Here is a 21,793-nt window from a genome sequence, read left to right on the forward strand (position 1 = left end):
GTTCACAAATTAAATGTCTGGATCATTTTTAACTGGGATTTACATTTGAAAGACAACACTCCCTCTTAGCCATCCTGAGTATGCCAGCAAGGAAGTGTGCCACATCATCAACTGTCCCCTGCCACACAATCTTTGTTGAAAGTTGCCAAACATCCAGTGGTTAAGTAAAATGGCATGAGTCAAGATTTTTTCAACATCATTACTGTCACAGAGGCTTGCACAAAGGAAGATAATTCAAGGTTTACTTACTGACCAGAAATGTAACAATGCCACATGTGTTTAACCAACGCATGCTTTTCTGCTGGGAGTTAATGGAGTTCTGCTTTTGGACAGAAGCTGTTTAATTACCCTGTACTTCACAACTCCTTCTGCAGAACCTGCAGCAGAAGTAGAGAGGTCTTTCAACCATACCAAATAAACAAACTGGTCACAAATTAAGATGCTTTTTGTCTAACTAGAAACAGGGTTTTCTGATTACCTAGACATGACCATTGATATCAACAAAGCTCGTTTGCACATGTTGTTACAAGATTTGCATCTCTGAACCCAAAGGCAGCGCATCAGGACAGGAGTGCATCTAGGGGCATGCATCATAGATTTGTCCCTGAGGGTCACTCTGTTAGTGCTAGGCTCTGCTGTAATATCATAAGGCATCCAAGGCAGAGCATTCAGTGCAAAAGACCTGACATCAGTCATGTGCCATTGTGGAAACTGCGCACCAATGTTTGCCAGCTCAGAGTTTGTTTACCATAATAACATAATCGTTGTCCCCAGCGGACCTACATACCAGATTTATCTCACTACAGCTTTGTTTCCTTCCCATCCACCCATCTATCAATCCATCTGTCCTGTTTCTTCCAGGGTCGGGGGGGGCTAGATCAGGTCGCTGTCACTGTTGCGATGCAGTGAAGGAGATCCAGAAATGATCTTTAAGGGGAGACTGGCCAGATATAGATGAGGATGCTTATCTGCTCTGGGCAACTTTTGTAACTGTGCACATACACAACGCAAGATCGTTCAAGCCTGTTTTTGGTGGCGAGACGAGGATTTGGGCAGGTAGATGCACTGCCAACGTAAACACAGTGACATCACCAAACTGGGTTAAATGTCATGTTGTTATTAAAGGCCAGTCTTCCCTGATAACAGCAAGTAAAGTTCAATGTTCTGTCGCTCTGAGCCACAGCATCAAGACGAATGGACTTTGACACGGTCACCTCAGTGTCTTTGTATACATGGATTGTGTCTGCATTAGAAGTCGGGGTCACTACAGAGACATTAGCTCACTTGTCTGTGAACTTTACTGTATGTATTGATTTCTTAAAATGAGGTAAATGCAATGCATGACATACCAAACAAACAAACAAACAAGACAAAAATTAAGATTCAGAGTACCCAGACATGACCAGTGATATAACTAAGGCCTGCTCAGTCTTGCATAGGGTTAGGGTTAGGCCTACTTTACTGGCAAACAACGCAATAAGTACATAATACAATAAGTACACCCCATGATTCAGTACCTTGTTGAGCCAACTTTAGCAGTAACAACTTGAAGTAATTATTTTTGCATGACTGTATCAGTCTTTCACGTCGTTGTGGAGGAATTTGGTCGACTCTGTGACTACAAAGTGCCCGGTAACCATAGTTGCAAAACAAGCGGAAATCATTACCCCTCCACTACTGTGTTTGACAGTTAGTATGAAGTGTTTGTCCTGATAGGCAGTGTTTGGTTTCAGAGAAAAGAGGCTTTTCTCCTGGCAACCCATCAAATAAACCATCCTATCTAATTGTGCTGTCATTTTTTTCCAGTTTCTCTGAGCATTGTGTAATGTAACCTTAGGGTGATTTTACTGGGATCTCCAGTCCTGAGAAGATTATTAGACGTAGAGCTGGGCGATAGAACGATAACGATATGTATCGCGATATAACTTTTTCTCGATAGAAAAATTAAACTATGCGATAGACCTCGCCGCTCTTGTCCTCTTAAAAAAAAAAAAAAAAAAAAAAGAACAGCCAATCCAAATTAAGTAGCGCAGAGCCGAACCAATCACAGCCGCAGCGTCACGTCACGTGACTTGTTACGTACAGCACAAGTGCCAAGCCGCACATGTGTATTTGTTTGGGAAGCAGCCAGCCGCCGTACCGCCCGGGTAATGGAGGAAATGAGTGTGCCGACTAGAGAAAATCAACCGAGCGTGACCGAAGAGAAAACAGATGATGGTTCCAACGCCGGAGAGATTGTCGAACGAAGAGCCATAGAAGTTCCGTAGTGTGAAGGTATTTCGGCTATTTCAAGTCTGACAAAAAACAGAGTAGCGTGCACTGTAAATTGTGCCGAAAGCAAGTCTGGAAATACAATAAACTGGTGCATGCTGCTACGTCCACACGTACCCGGGTATTTTTGAAAACGCAGATTTTTCTATGCGTTTGCACCTTTCGTCCACACGTAAACGGCGTTTTTGGTCACTGAAAACGAGATTTTTAAAAACTCCGGCCAGGGTGGATATTTTTGAAAACTCGTTTTTGCATTTACGTGTGGACGTAGAAAAACGGAGAAAACGCAGCGTCAAAGGTGTGCGCCTTTTTTGACGTCACACTGTGCGCCACGTTATTGTTTCGGTGAAATGAATTTCTACAATACTGTTACTGTTAATTCTACTCTCTGCAGTGTTTAAATGCTTACATATACACACAGTTACTGTCCCTCCACACATACGACTCGGTTCTGCTTCTTGCCCCAGCTTTGTTTACTTTTTCCCACCGAGGCTTCTAGACTTCTGATTGGCCAACATTTCTGCACGGTTAGGAATCTAGCGCCACCTGCTGCTTTGGCATGTTCATAGCAGCGTTTTCCTTCATTTCTGCCTTTATGTGTGGACGGGATTATTTTTTAAAACGAAAACGGAAAATCTCCGTTTTCAAAAATACCCGTGTACGTGTGGACGTAGCCTCAGTCTCTGACTGGAAGCGCTAATTCGTCATTCGGCTTTTGTCAGACTAAAGTAACTGTTAAAACTGTTTGAAAAGCTCAGCTATACAACAAGGAGAGATTGAGAATTTCCTTTTAGTTCTCAGTTTATTTGATATTGACAAAAGTTAGTCAGTTTTGTCTGTTCTTCTGTAAAACAAACTAAGATTTATTTTTAGAATTAATATTTTGTTTCTAAGTGGAATTGACAATTTAGTCTGTTTCGTTTGTTCTATTTTGAAACTTAAACGCTTTAGCGGCTGCCTTTTGTGTAGTTTGCAATATTTGCCTTTATTTATCTGAAAAAGTCTCATGTTCCTTAAGTACATCTACCCTGTTGAACTTATTATGGGAAATAAATATTTAAATAAAAACAAGCTGCTGATTATTTCACATTTTACTTGTGAGCAACGGCACATTTAAATCTTACAAATATAGTTATTTGGCTTATATCGTGATAGATATCGTTATCGCCTGAAATGAAAAAAACATATCGTGATATGAAAAAATCTTATATCGCCCAGCTCTAATTAGACGTCTTGAATGTTTTCCACTGTTGAATATTTGTTCTCACTATATAATGATGGACGCCAAACTGTTTGAAAATGGCTTCATGACTCTTTCCAAGACTGATAAGCAACAAAACTGGATTCTTTAAGGTCGTTGCTGATGTCTTCCCTTGTTGGCATTGCGTTAACACAAAACTTCTGCTTTTATAGAAAGAAGTCCATTTGATTAGCAGCGCTTGGCAGCTATTTACTCTTTTAATTCCTACCAAAGCAGTAACAGAGTGCTCTGATTTTGCATTTTGGTCTAATTTTTGTTAAATAAATAAGGAAACAGCGTAATATGTCTTATGTTGTTGTTCATCTAACGTTGTATTTACCAGATTTTAAGACCAAATTTTTTTATGAAGGCCTGGCGCGTAAGGTCTGTCTGTACTACCCAAGTTCAGACATCTTAACATTGATAAAATGAGCCAATTTAATCTGCAATGAGTTTTGTATCAAAATAACAAAGCAGAGTAAACACAGGTATGTTCAGGTGTGGGTGGTATCTTTTGATGCAAGTCACTACAGGCAAGGTACGTAATACATTTTCATTACTACCTTTGAGCCTTTGAGGATTACGCAATCATAAAAATATGCTTACTGAGAACTACTAACAGTAATCTCCTTTGGCCCAAAACACTGACAACTGATTCAAACTTATTTGAAAGCGAATGACCTTTCAAATAAGTTTGAGCACATGACACCTACCCTTTCCCCTGTTACTCCCCTCACGTGGTTTGATGCCCATTTCTGCCTGTGTGAGTGTACTCTCCTCCCTCCTAAGTTTCCATCCCACCTACAGCTATGCACACCCCGCTGTTTGGTTGACGCATGCAAAGTTCAGCGTGTTAAATGGACTCTGAATTCACGGCAGTGCAATCAGATTTTCATGCTGTGTTTGGCAACAAACACACACACACAGTCATACTCTCCCCTCAGGCACACATTGCACAACACACAACACATATGGACTGATAACTACATAGTGTTTGACAACTCCATATGGGCTTTGTGCTGCAAGCGTTCATACAGCTTTTATTCTATGCATGTAATAAGTGCTTTCTAACTATCATGCACACAATCACAAAAACGGATCAAGGGCAATTTGGGGTCCATTATCTTGCCCAAAGATGCCTAATCTCATTCTACCTCTTGAGCCACAGCCATTGTACCCTATCCACTCATACACAGAATAGTAATCACATGTGCCACCGTGACGTTTAGTCTACATTACAGTGACTTCAGCAGCACCAGCATCTCAGAATTCCAGTACAAAGAGTGCAGTTTTCCTCACACACACACACACACACACACACACACACACACACACACACACACACACACACACACACACACACCTGTGCCCTTATAAACATATACATGTGCCAAACATGTGCCAAGCTACGTGCGACTGTCTGGTTCAAGCTTTTCCAGTGTAACTCTGTCTCTGCTTGCACTCACTGAACAAGATTACAAACAAAGCACCCCAAGTGAAATCCAAGCATCTTCTCTTTTTTTTCCTCTGCTGAAGTACATTTAATTACTCTGGATCCTTCTTCGGTAGCTGTGCTAAAAGAAATGGTTTGAGTAAGGCGATCCATGGGAAAGTGATGTGTTGGTTACAGTTAGGTCTCCTGAGATACGAAATGCAGAGTACACTCTTTGTCTCGCTGCAACAACACACAAAACAGTGTACTTTGTAATCAGTTAGGACAGTTTGTCGTTTGTCTTAGCCCTACTTTAAGAGTGGCACATTTAAACGGGATAAGAGCGTGTGGAAAAGTTTGTGCCCAGCTAAGATGCTCAAACGACTGAAATGTTGCACATTGCGATGCAGGCGATTGAAACTCATGAACTGTGTGAAAGCAAAGAGTCCATTAACTTCATTTGTAAGAGGAAATCATTATTTCCATTTTTAGGAATCATCCAGTTTCATAACAAGTTTCTGCAGCAACTGGTTGATCTTTGCAAAAGTTGTTGCAACAGATCTTTTAGTAATATTGAAATGAGGTTAAGGGGAACAGCATTTTGATACCAAACAATTATTTGCAATTAATGCGGTGTGCAAAGGGAAAGGCTTGCTAAAGCATTCTTGATATATTTTCATTTCTTTCCCGTAAGCATCCCATACATTTACCAGCAATCCCTATGTTTGGCCATAAATTCTTATCTAATCTGCAGCATGTTGACACATATTGATCTGCCTGCACCATTACAGATTTGCACCTCATGTGCAAATGGTCTAAACTTGACTGCACACTTGGCAAGGTTAGGGTTCACAAACCAAAGGTTTGATCAGGCAAAGGGAGAGTCTCCTTTTAAAGGGTGTGTGCAAACAAATATTGCTTAGTGCGAAGATAAAGCTACATTGCAAATGCTAGGGGAGAGGGCAAGTATTTGTGTGTGTGTGTGTGTGTGTGTGTGTGTGTGTGTGTGTGTGTGTGTGTGTGTGTGTGTGTGTGTTTGTGTGTGTGTGTGTGTGTGTGTGTGTGTGTGTTGTGATGTATGTGTGTGAAAAGCCATAAGCAAATATTGCAAATATTTGTTTACATCTTGAGCAGTCCAATGGTTCCTGCTACATAGGTGGGTATTCATACCTGTAGCAGTGTGTGTATAGCATATGTATACTGCAGGCTTTATGGAATGTATGCCCAGCTAATCTGGGAATATATACTGGAATAGAGAGGATAAAACACCTTTCAAATATAGACCTGAGAATCCGAGACCACGTCAAGCAGTAATCGAGCGATCTGCAGTCAACTGCACAAGCAAAACTTTTTCTTTCTACCACACACGAGGCGTCTCGTGTATGCTTCTGTTTAGCATTGAGGAGATACGTGTGTCCATTTTTGACGGTGATCAACGCCTTTGAACTGATTCCACTGATGCTCAGTACAGAGGTAGGGGGTTACTTTGAGTTTTGACATCGCCATACAGGACTCATGAAAGGTTGCACGAGAGATTTCCCAAAGCTGATTCCCTGTATACAAAACAGCTGCTAAAAGAAGTGTTTGTATATGAAGGAACGACACAGCTTCACTCTAAATGCAATGTGTAGGCTAAATGTCGTGAATTACATTTTAACCAGCTGTTTGCTTGAGTCTGAGTGTTCCTGTTTTATTTGATTGTCTTCTGACCTGCGCCAGCGTATCCAGTTTGAATGATTAGCTCAGGGAAAACGCATGGAGAGAGCATATTTCTCTAGTACTGGCCAAATCTTTCTTAATTACAAGGTCTTAAATAATCAGGCCCTAATATATATATATATATGTATATATATCCACCAGCTTTGATTTTTAGTAGGCGTGCGCGTTATAGGAGCGATCAGTCACAGCTCGTTTGTAAATGTAAACACACTTGGCTGAAAACGGATACAAAGAATTTCCAAGGAAAGGCTTCTGATGAAGAAACATATGACTGTGACACACCCGAGGGGGCGTGGTATAGTAGTGGTGTGAATGGCTCACGTTAGAGGGCGGGGACATCCAAAAAATTACATCCAGTCAAGCTTGCTTGCTGCCAGCACCACATCTCATCAGTCCTCATTAAATTTACACGCTACCGGACCGTATTTCTTTCTGTTAAGGGAGGATAGTGGTTTATTTGTGTATTTATTTCTGAGGCAAATTCAACCGAGGACGAAGTTATTTCTGCCATGGCGAAAGGAGAAGGAGCTGAACAATACTCGAACGCCAGTTTGTTGAATAAACCGGGGAACTCGGATGGCATCCAGCTCGCTAAAAGGGTGAGTAAATTCATGTATTCAAAATTTAGCTTCAGGTACGGGTTGATTCTGGCCCGCTTTCACACGAATTCTCGAAAATAGAAAGGGCCAGGCTTTGATAGGAATGGGTGTCGATCATTTAAATGAATGGGTAATACCGGCGAGCTGACACTTTAAGGGTGACTCATGTATACGTTAGCTTAAATAAGGCGCGCGCCATTCCGGGCCAACATTTGTCTCATTAGTAACTCGGAAACGATTTAAACGGAATTTAAAAAATGGATAAACGCATAATTTAATAAAATGTAATTATTGCTATTTGGCACGTGAGTGTTATTTGGGCCTTTGGGAAGCCCTTTCTCCTTCTTCTGAACCTTAATTATACTAAGAACGCATTCTTCAAATAGTTTAAACCAAAAACCGTGGTTTTGGAGGGCTACATCTACACAAACGGGTTTAATTCACAGTTTGCGTGTGTGGAAGGCAATGTTCGAGATTTTCTGTGCCCTTATTTCGCCAGCAACGTGTAGCTACAGTTGAATTAAAAAATGTAATACCTCTCGTCTTATCAGTTCCTCAAATTCAGTTCACGTTCGGCTGGTTTTTGACGTTGTTCCTTAAAGTAGCCGAGAATCTGTAAGCTAGGTTATAAATTTGGGTTTTAACCTTTGCATAAAGGTGGCTTACTTTTAATTAAAGCCTCTAAAATAATTACACATTCTTTTTAAATCACGCTGGGAATATCGATATCGCCTTTCCAAAAAACGTCGCAGAATATAGTCTGCTAACACCAGCGTGGTTTGTCTTATCCTTCATATCAGTTTTAATAAGCATTCTCAGATAGATGTGCTGCATTCACTGGGCTCTGTTAAAACCCCCACTAGCTCTGCCTTTGCAAGGAAGAAACACTCAACGAAAAAGAGAAAGTAGCCTGTCTTTCTGAGGCTGGAATAATCAGACACTATAATTTGCATTGTAGTAACAAAAATGCGGTAGAGTTCATTTGCACGATGTTTTAAATTCCCTCACATACTAGTGGTTTGTTAAACAAATGCTTTAATTTTTCACTGGTTTGGTATTCACGCCTCCTCCCCCCCCCCCCCCAAAAAAAAAGAAAAAAAGAAAACCACACAAACAAACACACACTGCTGAAGAAAATTCCCATTAAATTTACAATTTTCCCGAAAGCACTGAACGCCACAGGGAGCACCCACCAAGGCGACGTGTCAGATAATGAAGGAGCAGGCAGAGGACCTTTCCCGAAAACAGACTACAAAATGAGTGTTCGGGATTTTGTGTGTCTGCACCTTTAAACTAAGGGAGTGACACGTGAACCCAAAAAGCAGGAAAAACGTCTCACCTACGCATGTTACGCATTTACAGTAGTAACATATCATTAGTGGGAACTCTGATAGCAGGTGTGGCCCTGGAAGTAATATCAGTGAAGGTAGATTCAGTGTCCTGTTTATAAAACTCAGCTACATTCCTTTCTCTTTTTCTTTTTTGCCAAAGACATCTGTCCACGTGTGGCCACAAGCTCAGTTAAGATCCATTATGGTTGTGTGTTTTAAATAGACTGCCTGACAACCATGCAAATGTGTGTGACACGAATACACTGTCACATTAACACATTCCTGTGGCAGTTACTTGATGGTTACACACCTGTGTCGGTACAGTCAGTGCTCTGCATTCAGGTAGAGTGGGTTCAGGGGAGTTATGTAAGGTGAGAGATGCTTGAGATTTTGCATTTGCTGCCATGGACACCAGAGCTACTGCAGCTACTGCATTTCCAGCTATTATGGTTAAAACTGCTTCTTCTGCTGGTTTGTCCTTGCAGTGAAAAGTGTTTGACCTAAAGAAAAGCAGAGCTGGTCGTATCAGTGGGGCAAAGACTGGTTTATTTGCATGCAATGACAGCAATGCTTCATTTCCGTGTCCTTTTCCTGATCCTTATGAGGAGTGGTGAAATATGCCGAAGGTTACTTTAAACAGATTGTACCTTGATATAGGTTTTCTGCTTTTCTTCTTCTGCTTAAGGTTATCAGCAAGAGCCCTTTTCTCATTCGGCACCAGAGATTAATCCCCCCCCCCCCCCCTCTTAAAAAAAAATAAATAAATAAAGAGAGAGGGGTCAGACTAAGCAGCAGAAAACTCAAATTTTCGATTGGTCGGGGATAAGGGTGTGTGTTCGCCTCTCTTTGGGCAGCAGTGGTCAAAGCTCTGGTCAAATAGTGGCAGTCATCGACTGAGGAATTAAGCCATCTCAAACTGATGCCAAGGTGCTGTCGCCCTGGCTTTTGGGGTGAGTGACACAATGGTGTAGTCAGACGCTCACACCAATCGTGGATTTGTGTTGCCATTAGAAGATCTGTTTGGAGTCTGTCTGTTGAGGAAATGATTACATGTTCAGCGGAGAAACTCTTGAAGAATAAGCGCTTGTTACCGAACCAAGGGTTTCTTGTTTCCCTGGCGGCTGTCCCCGACACCTTCCAAATACACTACACTGTGGTTAGCTTTTTGCCAGCAGAACTCACGAGCTCTTAAGACCCTCTGGCGATTAAGAATTTAGGCCACGTTCCTCGTGAGGCTCGGAAAAAATGTTTTATTGTTTAATGGGACTGGTGAGAAAGAAGCAAGTCTGCAGATTAAGTCCTCAGACAGAAATTGAGAAAGTTGCCGATTTATAATCTGCTTCCTTTTTTTTTTCTTTCTTTTTTTGTCTTCTGGGGACAGGGGGAGTGTAATTGTTTGTAGGTGTGTTGCAGTGGCTGTGTAAGGCTTAAGCTGCTGCTGGCCACTCCGGGGAAGTGACCTCTCCTATAATTACAAAAACTTGGCCCCGCTGAAGTCCAAAAACGTTTGCAGACAGCTGCAAATACCCGAGGGCAGTTTCCTCAAAAGTTGGCTATCATTGAAGCCGTTTATTGCCTCTTGTCAAGCAAGATTCTTCCAGATGACGAGCAGGTCTCAGGCCTGCTCTAAGGTGTGCCTGTTGAACAAAATGTTCTTATCCTACTTTTGTTTTTATGATCAATGTATTTGAGCACGTTCTAAATCTGTGTTTCTGTTCTTTTTATTGCCTAAGTGCAATAATCCTTTCTGTCATCGTTGTATTTTTACTCAGTTGTATATAGTATTTGTATTCTATTTTTATCTTATTGTATATTTATTTTATTCTACTGTATATAGTATTTTATTTTATTCTATTCTGTACAGTTGTGTACTGTATTTATTCTTATTGTATTCTAATTTTTGCCTCATAACTTTTGCACTGTCCACTTCCTGCTGTGACAAAACAAATTTCCCACGTGTGGGACTAATAAAGGTTATCTTATCTTATCTTATCTACTTGCAGCATGAGCAGAACAGGTTATCAGTCTGCAACAAGATATGCTATGCCATCGGGGGAGCTCCGTACCAGATCACAGGATGCGCCCTGGGCTTCTTTTTGCAGATCTATCTACTGGACGTAGCACAGGTGAGGAGGTTGAAATTGTTTCCAAACTCCAAAGAGATAAATGAAGCCACCTGGCTTCACCATCAGTGATAAGTAACCTGAACCTGTGCTTTCAGAATATGTCAATTTTGACGGTTAGGGGGAAAAAAATACATATATGTTCAATTTAACACTCATTAAATACTATTAAATTTTCCAATAAGAAAGCCTAACCCTATATGTGTCCAAAACATTAAGGGATAGGAGTAAGGTTAGACTTCACAAGGTTAAATGGGATTGAGAGCAAAGTGTGCAGTCTGTTCTCTGTAATGTAGTAATGCTGAGTCTTAAAGCCCTGCTCTTATAAGCCCTCATACAGGACTTTACACAGATCAGAGCAAAGTTGTGGAAAAAGTTTCTGCCTTGTTGCTATTATTGACTCGATGATGGGGCTCCAGTGTATTAAGAGGCTTACAGGAGCTTGTTCTGAAAAGCTTTGGGAGGGGTACAGTGGTGGCACAATATAAAGGGGGGGAGCTCGCATTAATGAGCTCTGACAGTAATCTGATGGTCATGGCCATGATGGCAGTGATAGTCAAAGGCTTCCCAGGGTTCGGTCTTGTTCGCCTTCCATGGCTATTAATTAACAGTCTATGGGGTGACACAGCGTGGTACAGATTGTACATTTAGAAGTCACACATTCATCACCCTGTCCGAGTTTGTCCCCTCTGTTAACAGCCAGCTGGCAACTAATATGTGTTAAGAGTTACTCTCTCACTGCTGCCTTTAATAAAAGATAGTGACTAAACCTTTCCCACTGTAATGCGAAGTGTAAGGCCCATTTTTACAGCTTCACTGCTACTGTTTAGCTATACGACCACATAACCTGTGCTCATTTATCTGAGCTGATACATGTGTATAACAGCCACGTGTCGACATCTCTAATCTTTTTCTTGTGCTTTTACAGATCGATCCCTTCTATGCTTCCATCATCTTGTTTGTTGGGCGAGCTTGGGACGCCGTAACGGACCCCACAGTGGGCTTCCTGGTCTCTCGAAGCCCGTGGACGCGTTTTGGACGCATGCTGCCCTGGTGAGCTTTTACTCCCTCCTAGTTTCGTGGTGCTACACAGTCCATTTGATTTGATGTGCATAACAAATATACTTCCTTAGTGAAGTCTCTGACAAACTGTTTCCTTTACCTTACTGATAAAGCCGGGTTAAGCAGTTGAAACACTTTTTTGCTTATTTGCTGTTGGAGCATGTGATAACAGGGTCTCCCATCAGCCCTGGTGGAAGTTTCCCAACTGTATGATGTCAGTGTTTGGGGAGGGCGGGGCTTTGTTCTCTACTTTTGAAAAGCCAGAGACTTCTCTCAGGAGGGTTTACTACGCGTCATGCTATTGCTGCAGTACTACTTCCTCATTGCCAGCATGTGCGGATGTGTCCATTCAAACTCTCCTTCCCCCGTCTCTCATTCACCTCTTGCTATTTAGAGTAGCATACTGAGAACTGTCTTTAGGTGAAGTGGACCACATTAACTGCTACTGTTTGAACTATAAACCCCCTAAAGATGTCAAGCCATTTTCTTTTTTAAGTTAAACAAAAACAGGAAGTTGCTTCAGGAGATACTCTTGCACATAACCCACATTGTAGTTTTTGGTGACAAATACAACTCCAGCGCATTACAGGAAGCGCAAAAAGACTCTTTGGAAGTCTTCTTTGTGTGGTTATTTGACATAAAACCTTAAATATACAGAGAATAATATGAAAACCCATCTTGTATTAAGGTTTGAATTCAGCTTGTCTGTGTGTAGGAGGGCTCTAAAGCATGCCTGAAAAGGCTTGCTGATCGCTTTTCTTTTCAGATTTGACCCACCCCCCACCACCACATTGTTCTGTCTATGGGCATCTTGCACAGTCTTATCAGCTCTAAAGTCTAATGACTTTTAAACCCCTATTCCCCACACCGTTGCACACCTGTGGTCTGTGTCAACGGAGATGTAATTGATATAATTCCGCTGATGTAAGAGACTACTGGGGTGTCAGCGGAGCTGCTAGTTATAGAGCTGTCAGCACAGAAGATGTTTTAGAGCCACTGTCCCTTCAGTACATGCAGTACTCTGTAGTGTGACGAGGGTAGAAATAAGCCACCGGAGGTAAAAGGTATCAGAGAGAGAGGATATGTCAAGAACAACAAAAGAGCAAAGGCATCTCTTTAATAACCACCACGAGGAGGTGTGGGGTGTGTGCTGCACCTGTGTATTTACTCCCTTGCCTCCTTGATTAAACATATAATTTCCCAAGCTGGTTAGGAAATGAGCGTTGGGTAGGAAGTGGCACGAGTGGGAGGAGAGGGTCCCCTGCCTGCTCACTACTGTCTTTCCCTGTGTTAAAGCAACCTCTTGGTAAATGGTGTGAGAGTAAGCAAAAGGCTATGAAAGCAGATAATCAAGATAAAATTCCTTTTTGCAATAATTCCTATACAGCTCGAATTTTAGCTTGTTACAAGTAGAGCGCAGCTACTTTTGTCACCGCGTAGTTCAGCTTGGCTCTGTAGAAACAATATCTTCTAGAGGAGGTAAAGGTCATGTAATGTTTTAGAAAGACAGTTTCTTGCTGATGCTCAAATGAATTCTAGTTAAACGGCCGTGGTTTTAGAGCTCATTCAAAGAAAGTTTGTGGTAAATAATCTAAGTATTTGTGGCTGTGATTTTTAGCTTTAATCTTGCAGCCTATGTGGGTGTGTATGTCGCAAGTAGACCTGCATGACTAATGCAAAAGAAATGTCATAATGGCGAGACTGAGGTTCGCTGAGCTGACGGTGATAGAAATGTTCCTCACCAGTGATGAAATCGTTAATGGGAGTTCCCGTAAAGGAGCGCTGAACTCGATGATGTAAAAATTATATTAAGAGTTATTTCTTTGTCAAAAAATTTTGACTGAGAAGCGAATGTGCAAGAGGGTGATGGATTTTATCTCGTTACTGTAATTACTGCTGAGATGCTGATGTTTGAATCTCAAAAGTGGGTCACAGAGGAAGGGGGGAGGGATAAAGTGCATCCTCCACTTCTCGTCAGAAATGGGGCGTGGGCTTTTGGTTGTAGCGGGGGTGGGTTTGGCATTTTTGGTTATATTATGGCTCAGTTCATTTCAGACACATGTGCAGAGAGCAGGCAGAAAGCTGCAGATGCAGTCAGAGCTGCTCTGTCTTTACTGCTTGGAAGCCACAGTGGGGGGAGGGTGACCGGAGCTGAGCGAGCTTCTCATTGGTCCTGCCCACAACACACCACTAGTTTTAGCCAATAGCTGCTCAGCTTTCAGTGCCTGTATTACGTTTTAAAGAGTGACTGAGGAATCCAGGAGGTTACTGGAGTTCAAGTTCTAGCAGAGTGAATTTTCAGACCGAAGGCCTTCCTGTTGCTTATCTTATATCACTGTCAGCTTCTGCAGTTGGCTACAGTATGAAGAGCCAGTTTTGAAGACTTTCACCTAAAGAGTGATATATATTTTTTTTTTTTGGGGGGGGGACGTGATTTCTGACTTATGAAAGCACAAAGTCAAAAACTGAATTTTAAAAATGTATTATTGCTTCAGCCGCCAAGCCAAAAATGAAAAAATGGAGAGATAACTGTGTCACTCTCACACGCAGAAGCTCTTAAGATAGCTTTTCACTCTTACTAAACTGTTGATAGACTTAAAGCTGCCACTCGCTGAGTTAATTCGCTGACAAAGTAGATAACGCTCGCTCTTGTTAGCACGGCTGTTTCAGAAGATGTTTAAATGTGATGTAGGTCAATGCTTGTATGGCCCAGTGTGCCTCCGGAGTTCTGCAAGGATGGTGCGAAGCTTATCTTAGGCTTGCAGACAGTGAACACGTGCCTTAAAAAACAAACAAACCAAGCAACACAGTTTCTGCTGGTGACTTGTGTGGATGACATTCCTTGCGTTTGTGTTCATCTCATGGGCTGGAGTTGATTACTGTATTAAAAAAAGAGGGGGAAAAAGGAGCAAGCATTCCTGAGCGCATTGTTGCATGTGGATGGATCATGTGTTCCAGCTTGTCCACCCTTTCTGTACACTCCCACACTGTGTTCAAACAAGGGTACAGTTAATCACATCAGCGAGAGAGCAGACAGCACGTCGCTCCGCCGGACCTTCTCTCTCTTTCAAACTCTCGCTGCGGTGCGTGATTATGAATTGTTCGCAAGGGCTCGAATTGATTGGCAGCGAGTTGTTCAGCTTTCTGAGCACTGTGGAGAGAAGTTAGGCCTGCGCTAGCTGTTGGGCCACTCTGACTCGAGCATGATTTCGCATCCTGTCTGATCTTTTCAGACAGGACCTGTCAGTGAATGGCCTGGCAGGATGGCACGAACTGTCATATTCCATGTGTATTTCTTGGAATGTGACGCATCCACAGAGGCGTAACTGCAGGGCGAAATCTCACATCTCATTGGACTGTAGCTGTCTGACCATAGGAAGGAGGTGACTGGAGGGTGGGAAGTGTGCAGAAGAATTTCACTTCTGTGGGGTTTTATGCTCAGTTAAAGTTCCTGTATGTTGTGTGAATTCATGAAAACAAAAGGTGCCTTTAATGTCGTTCAGCAGCATTCCCCAAGTCATTCATCCTCTAGTAACCCTCAGATCAGGCCATATCTGAGGCTCAGCCTCCTTGCATGTAAAGTACATAGACACAATATATTCATCAGGTGACAGTTAACTAAAGTGCAGAATCACTGAAGAAGTGTTGGCACAAGCAGAATAGAAAAGCCATGAGTAGTTACGCAATGAGAGACTTTTTAGGCCTGGAAACTGTTTACAAAAGGAGATGTTCCACACTTTGAATAGATCACGTTTTACACCGACTGACGCTGTTGCTGTTGTCATGTTTTCCTGTTCCACTCCCCTCCCTCCCCCTTCCTCCTGCTTTATCTCATCTGCAGGATCGTACTGTCAACCCCTCTGGCTGTGATTTCCTACTTCCTCATATGGTACGTTCCTCCCTTTGAGAATGGCAAAGTCATCTGGTACCTCTTCTTCTACTGCCTCTTCCAGAGCCTCCAGACTGTGAGTACCACATGTGCACGCACAAACATGTTCACTATAACCTTTCATTGTAGGGTTCTCAGAGTATGGCCTGCAGCCTAACTGTGGTCTTTGGTGATGTCGGAGGGAAAGAATGTTCCCCTCTGTATTTCCTTCTTTCGTGTATATATAATATTAGTATGTAGCACCTCATGGGAAGATTAACCCCAACTTCATTATAAGTCTGATATATTTGGATTACTTAGAAAACAGTTTCCTGTCTTCGTGCAGTGCTTGTGGTATCTAAGTATCGATCATTTGTTGAAGCTGTTCTCTCACCTTCATACTCTTTGTGATTTCCCGCAGTGCTTCCATGTGCCATACTCAGCCCTCACCATGTTCATCAGCTCAGAGCAGAAAGAGAGAGACTCTGCGACTGCCTACAGTGAGTATCGGCATGTTAAAGCGCCGTCCTCTTAGATAAACCTCCTGGAGCCTCTTTACGATGCCTCCTTGTCTCCTCATCAGGGATGACGGTGGAGGTTTTGGGCACCCTGCTCGGTACGGCGATCCAGGGCCAGATCGTCGGCTTGGCGAACGCCCCCTGCATCCCGGGGCCCGCCGATATCCTGGCGGAGCCGAGCAACTTCTCTGCGTCCCCTGGACTTAATGAGTCTAAGCCTGTCATCTCCCTGGAGCACACGGTAACCGTTTATCAGTTGGCTAATTAACAAGTTTGTGTAATTAGATGCGAGCTGATGACGGCGGTTTGTGAAATCTTCTGAATACTCATTGCGCATTTCTTCCTCCTGTGCAGAGAACAGCCTACATGATCGCGTCGGGTGTGATCTGCTTGATTTACATCATCTGTGCTGTCGTGCTGTTCTTCGGTGTGAGAGAACAAAAAGGTGAGCGTTTATCAGAATCAACCATCCTTCTGTTGTTGGATCCTTTAACAGACTAAGATTTTATCCAAAGCCAAAATCACTGATGTCAGATTCCCGATGGGCCGCACATGTACGCTTCCTTCGTGTGATTACAGCTCCATGATTATGGGCTGAGGAAGCACACAAAGTTTGCTCAAAGTGAAAGCCTTGTGACCTCGTAATAAGATGTCTGGCTATTTCAGGGTGAGGCTTAAAGGCAGCTGCACATGAAAAGTGTCATTTAAAGTAAAAAAGCTCAGAAACGGGACATCAGAACGTTTCAAAGTGAATTCTGCATCTTGGTTCACTCCCTCGTGTCTTTTCTCTTTTCAGAGTCTTCTCGTCCCAGGTCTGAGCCCATGTCCTTCTTTCAGGGGATTAAGCTGGTGATGGGGTATGGACCATATGCCAAACTGGTCATGGCCTTCCTCTTTACCTCACTAGGTTTCATGGTGCGTACATGAAAGAGCCACACACACTCTGTATATTTTACTGTAAATGAATTTGTGTACAGGATAACTTTCCATGTTTGCGTTTTTCAGTCACTAACTTCAGCCTGTTTAGTGTCTCGCATGTTTGTGCTCCCAGCCAGAGTTTTCTTGGCCTCATGTGCGTGTTTGTGTGTTCAAGCAATACACTGAGTGACCTCTCTGTCTCATCCTGCAGCTCCTGGAGGGAAACTTTGCCCTGTTCTGCAGCGCCACACTGGGTTTCAGGAACGACTTCCAGAATATTCTGCTGGTCATCATGGTGAGTAGAGACACAGAGGAGGTGACCGGGAGGTGGTTTATTGTGACAAACACATAGACACAGACAGCTAGGTGCACTGTTCCCATAGAAATGACTCCAGCTACCCCTGGCAGGTGAAACCCAGAGCAGCCCGTTTGTGTGGAACAAAATGAGCCATTAGCTTCAGCGCGCAGACAAAAGCCTTCTCTTGTAAATGGTCTTCAATTACAAAATCCACTCTGTACTCGGTCAGAAAGGAAGGCTCCTGCATGGCTGTTTCAGTGATGTGTGACTACTCGGCCCGAATGCCACCCCGTTCCCATAGACCGTAAAGAAGCCACAGTCACCTCTGCTTTCATGTCTCTTTTATATAAATCTGTGGTATAAGGGGAACAAAAAGCTTTCATATCAAAGAGTCACGCAAACTTCCTGACGAGTATTAAAGCTAATTAATCCACAGATGTGCTGAGCTCACGCAACGGTATGGGGTGAGAAAGTGCAGGTTAGCAAGGGTGAAGAGATTAGATGCTTTGAGCCTTTACTTCACGGACAGGATTATGTAGCCAAGGTAGTGACTATTAACCAGTACGTGCAGTCACTGAAATGACTTTGTTTAATCAGCACTGAGAGATGGTAATCCTTGATGATGTGTGAGGTGATCTCATTATCTTATAATGGCAACGATAAGATAAACCAAATCAAATTGGCACACGTTATAAAAGCACATGTACCTCACACTGGCTGTCAGTCGAAGGAGCAAAAGCAACAAAGGTCAAAAGTAATGAATAACTGAGGGAAGAGGAGGAAGGCAGAAAAAGCCTCCTGTGTGACGCCTGTTCATGTTAGATCCAGCTTGGATGCACAGCACGTGCAGTCGTTCTTAAGGATGTTTGTATGAGAATGTCGTGCTGCTCACTTTCAGTGAAGGCAGTTTGTGTGAAACTCTCTTCAAAGTTGGTTTAGAAGATGAAAGCTGATGCGTGATGTTGATATTTGATTTCTAAGAAAAAAAACAGCGAGGCTCTTGGGGGCAAAGGTTTGAGAGAAGTGTTTGCAGAACAGCAAGACTAATTTCAAGTGCATACATTTTAAAACAGAGTGTGTGCTCGTAGACTAAAGTGAAACTACATGAAATGAGTCTGAAAGCTACAGATGACTGCACAGAGAGACTGAGGTGACGGGAAGTTTGGGCCTATCGAAGGCATTCAGAAGGAAAGGTGGGGAAATACCGAGAACACTGTGCACAATGGACGGGTGTTCTCGCCGCCTTGGTCAAACACGCACAGGTCAAAGCCCACGACGATCTGGGGGCTGTCCCGCCTCTTCATGTCCTCTTTAGGTCAGATGATATCTGAAGTGCTTTGTGACTGCATCACATGTCTAACATGCTTCTCTTCTTTTATATAACACAGATAAAGTAGGGTTTTTGTTGTTGTTTTTCCCGATATTGACCTGGAATACGGAGGGGCGTTGGAGAAACTTACAGGAACTTCTCTGAGTTTTGGTAAAACAGTTGGTTAACCACACTTGTTTTTTGTTCCCCCCCCCCCTCTTTCAGCTCTCCGCTACTCTGGCCATTCCCTTCTGGCAGTGGTTTCTGACTCGTTTTGGAAAGAAGACAGCGGTTTACGTTGGCACACTGGTAAGTCCCTGAAATCTTGTTAAAAGTATAAACAAACCGTAAAACTTAGGGGCATTTTTCTTTCTTAGGAAAACTGATGCAGTATCATTAAGAGACCTGTTTTGGGATTTAAATCTCTCACTGCTGTCATTTCCAGGCTGTGATTCCTTTCATGATCCTGGTGGTGTCCCTGAAGAGTAACCTGGCTGTCACCTACATCTGCTCCTTTGCTGCTGGCGTTGGAGTGGCTGTCGCCTTCCTGCTACCTTGGTATGCCTCTCCGCTGGCTCGTATTTGATGACTTTATAGATTAAAAACGTTTTTTCTTATCAGGAATGCACATAAATGACCAAGCCTCACGTTTTGTTTGTTCAGGTCTATGCTGCCCGATGTCGTCGACGACTTCCAAGTGCAAAATCCCGACTTCACCGGCCACGAAGCGCTCTTCTATTCCTTCTATGTCTTCTTCACCAAGTTTGCTTCTGGAGTCTCTCTCGGCATCTCTACTCTTAGTTTAGAGTAAGCACTCGCACAAAGTTTAAGCATTTGCAGCTATTTGTTTAGTTGAATTTCTCAGCACCTCCGTTCCATTAGATTACAGTGAGGCTATAGAGTGCATGTGGGTACATATCACATGAGTAACCACAGCAGTGTTTTTTATTTGATGAGTAATTTGTTACTTTTCCTGCACATCAGTATCTCTGCTGCGCTAAAAGCTAATAATTTTATTTCTCTTCTTTTTAGCTTTGCGGGTTACATCAGCCGAGGCTGCTCTCAACCTAAGGAAGTGGACTTGACGTTGAAATTACTGGTTTCGGCTGCACCCATAGCTCTGATGGCGATTGGCCTGTCCATAATTTACTCTTATCCGATCAATGAGGAGAAGAGGCAAGCTAACCGCAAACTCCTACAGGACCTGAGGTAAGTGCACAGACCCAAACGCTTCACCATCTTCTGTGTGTGTTGCATCTCTGTGAGGCAACCCTCCAACCGAAGTCTCTCGTCTCACAGGGAGAATGAGGCGGACTCTGAAACGGACTCAGCAGAACTAGCCAACGTGGTCTAGCTCATTTTCCAGACAGACCAGTGGGGTGAACGAATGGCACTTTTGCACCGGACGGCACCAACAGACCCGCGACTGTCGGATCACTGCCTTGTCCACTAATGCTGCTGTTGCTGCTGCTGTTCCAGAAGTACTTGATTCACTCAAGTGTCATTGTTTCAGCCACCCTGAGGCCTTTTCTAAAGACAACCCTCCCATCTGTGAATCTGATATTTTCCTGGCACACTTCTCTGTTTCTGTTTTTCGTGGGGAAAAAAAAGCCTTATTTTTTAGGTGTACTGTGAAAAGATCCTTTTCATTTTCTTTGTTTAGTTGGTCTTTCTCTGAGTCAAAAATCACACAAGAACTATGAAAAGCATTAAGAGCATGTTTTCATTAGTATTAATGGTGCTATATACGCACGTCGAACGTGAGCGACCTCAGGAGGATCTGAGATGTGAGCGTTCGACACGAGGAACTTGAACAGCGGTACAACCTTAATTTGTTCCCCCGTTTACGGGGTTTTAAAAAGCTGATGCAAACGTCAGGGGGTTTTTTGTTTTGTTTTTTTAAATAGAAATTGTAATTTTACATTTTCACTTCATAGTTTACACAATCCAATCAGCCAGCCTGTTTCATCTTATTCCCATCCCACTGGCTTTTCTTATAAGAGGTTATAAATAATGGTGATGTTTGAACTTGTGGCCAAACAGGAACACCTGCGCTCTAAAGGGCTTCTAATAGTACTCCACCGTCACACTGAAACCACTACAGGAGTGAAAGCAGTTATTTTTCAAAAACATAACTGATGTCTGTATATTCAGCAGCTACATTATTTCCATTATTTATAAGGACGGCTGCTGATGGCAGGGAAAACCTTTTCTCTCTCAATGCTTTAAATTTAAGTTACTACAGGCACCTGTAATTTAGTGATATCATTATTTAAATATTTATTAGTTTTCATTTTTCCTTTTCAAATTCATGTTTTCTAGAAAGCCATGCTTCTTGGATTATTTAACTCTATTTAAGGCCTGTAAAGCTGTTGCCAACTGGGCATTCAGGTTTAACCTCCTTTGCGGTCTTTGCTTCATATGCATTTTATAAAAGGGAAGCGCATCATTTTGGAGAAAGAAGAAGGGGGGGAAAAAAAAGATGAAGATGGAAAGCGGAGCTCTTATCGATGGGTGTTTATGTTTATCTGTATATATGTTTTTATTGGAGAAGCACATGTCAATCTGTCATCACGAGGATTATGTTTCATATCTGTCGATATGGAAATGTGTACATTGAGTGTCATATGTTATACATAATGTTACATCTTTGGCATTTGATTCGGACAACTGAGTTGCCAATGTTTATTTCATTCATGCTCGTTTTCTTTACCCTCTGCTGAAGAGGACAGAGAACGTACATCCTTACAATTACTACAGGTTTAGTCTACATCCTGTAAATGCTGTCTTGTTTTAATTTGTTGTGTAGTTTTTTTTTTTAAATTTTTTATTATTGACTCTTGAGTGAGGCTGTAGCCAAATGTGTGAAGCTTTAATCCCGACAAAGGCACACAGGCGCCTCCTGTGCATATGTATATACTTGTGTATATATCTTTGTTATATTTGTGTCTGCAAGTGGGATGAACCTATCTACACTGTGGTGTAGCTATTTAAGAAAAAAATACTGTGATGGAGGAAAAATATGTTAATAAACACTAACTGATAAATGTCCATTGTGCACTGTGGGGAAAAAGAAATTGGCAGTAGTCTTTACTTCCTCCTTGT

The 21,793-nt window shown here is 42.5% G+C and overlaps 1 protein-coding gene across 1 annotated transcript; it reads left to right on the forward strand.

Moving 5' to 3' along the window:
- Positions 1-6,992: 6,992 nt before the first annotated feature.
- On the forward strand, positions 6,993-21,739 carry mfsd2ab (major facilitator superfamily domain containing 2ab). The gene is made up of 14 exons (XM_005940876.3): positions 6,993-7,261; positions 10,596-10,718; positions 11,644-11,768; positions 15,619-15,742; positions 16,067-16,145; positions 16,229-16,404; positions 16,518-16,608; positions 16,960-17,078; positions 17,293-17,376; positions 18,914-18,997; positions 19,134-19,246; positions 19,352-19,495; positions 19,721-19,897; positions 19,988-21,739. The coding sequence occupies exons 1-14, from the start codon at positions 7,172-7,174 to the stop codon at positions 20,040-20,042; spliced, it is 1,584 nt and encodes a 527-aa protein (XP_005940938.1). The 5' UTR covers positions 6,993-7,171; the 3' UTR covers positions 20,043-21,739.
- The last annotated feature ends 54 nt before the right edge of the window (positions 21,740-21,793 follow it).

This window comes from Haplochromis burtoni, unplaced genomic scaffold (genome assembly GCF_018398535.1).
Source record: "Haplochromis burtoni strain Fernald_Lab_line unplaced genomic scaffold, NCSU_Asbu1 Contig_297, whole genome shotgun sequence".
Taxonomy (NCBI): Eukaryota; Metazoa; Chordata; class Actinopteri; order Cichliformes; family Cichlidae; genus Haplochromis; species Haplochromis burtoni.

Coding starts and splice junctions, on each gene's coding strand:
- mfsd2ab (XM_005940876.3), top strand. CDS start 7,172: ATGGCGAAAGGAGAAGGAGCTGAACAATACTCGAACGCCAGTTTGTTG. Junction 16,609..16,959: donor CGGTGTGAGAGAACAAAAAG/GTGAGCGTTTAT, acceptor TTCTCTTTTCAG/AGTCTTCTCGTCCCAGGTCT. Junction 19,496..19,720: donor ATCTCTACTCTTAGTTTAGA/GTAAGCACTCGC, acceptor TCTTCTTTTTAG/CTTTGCGGGTTACATCAGCC.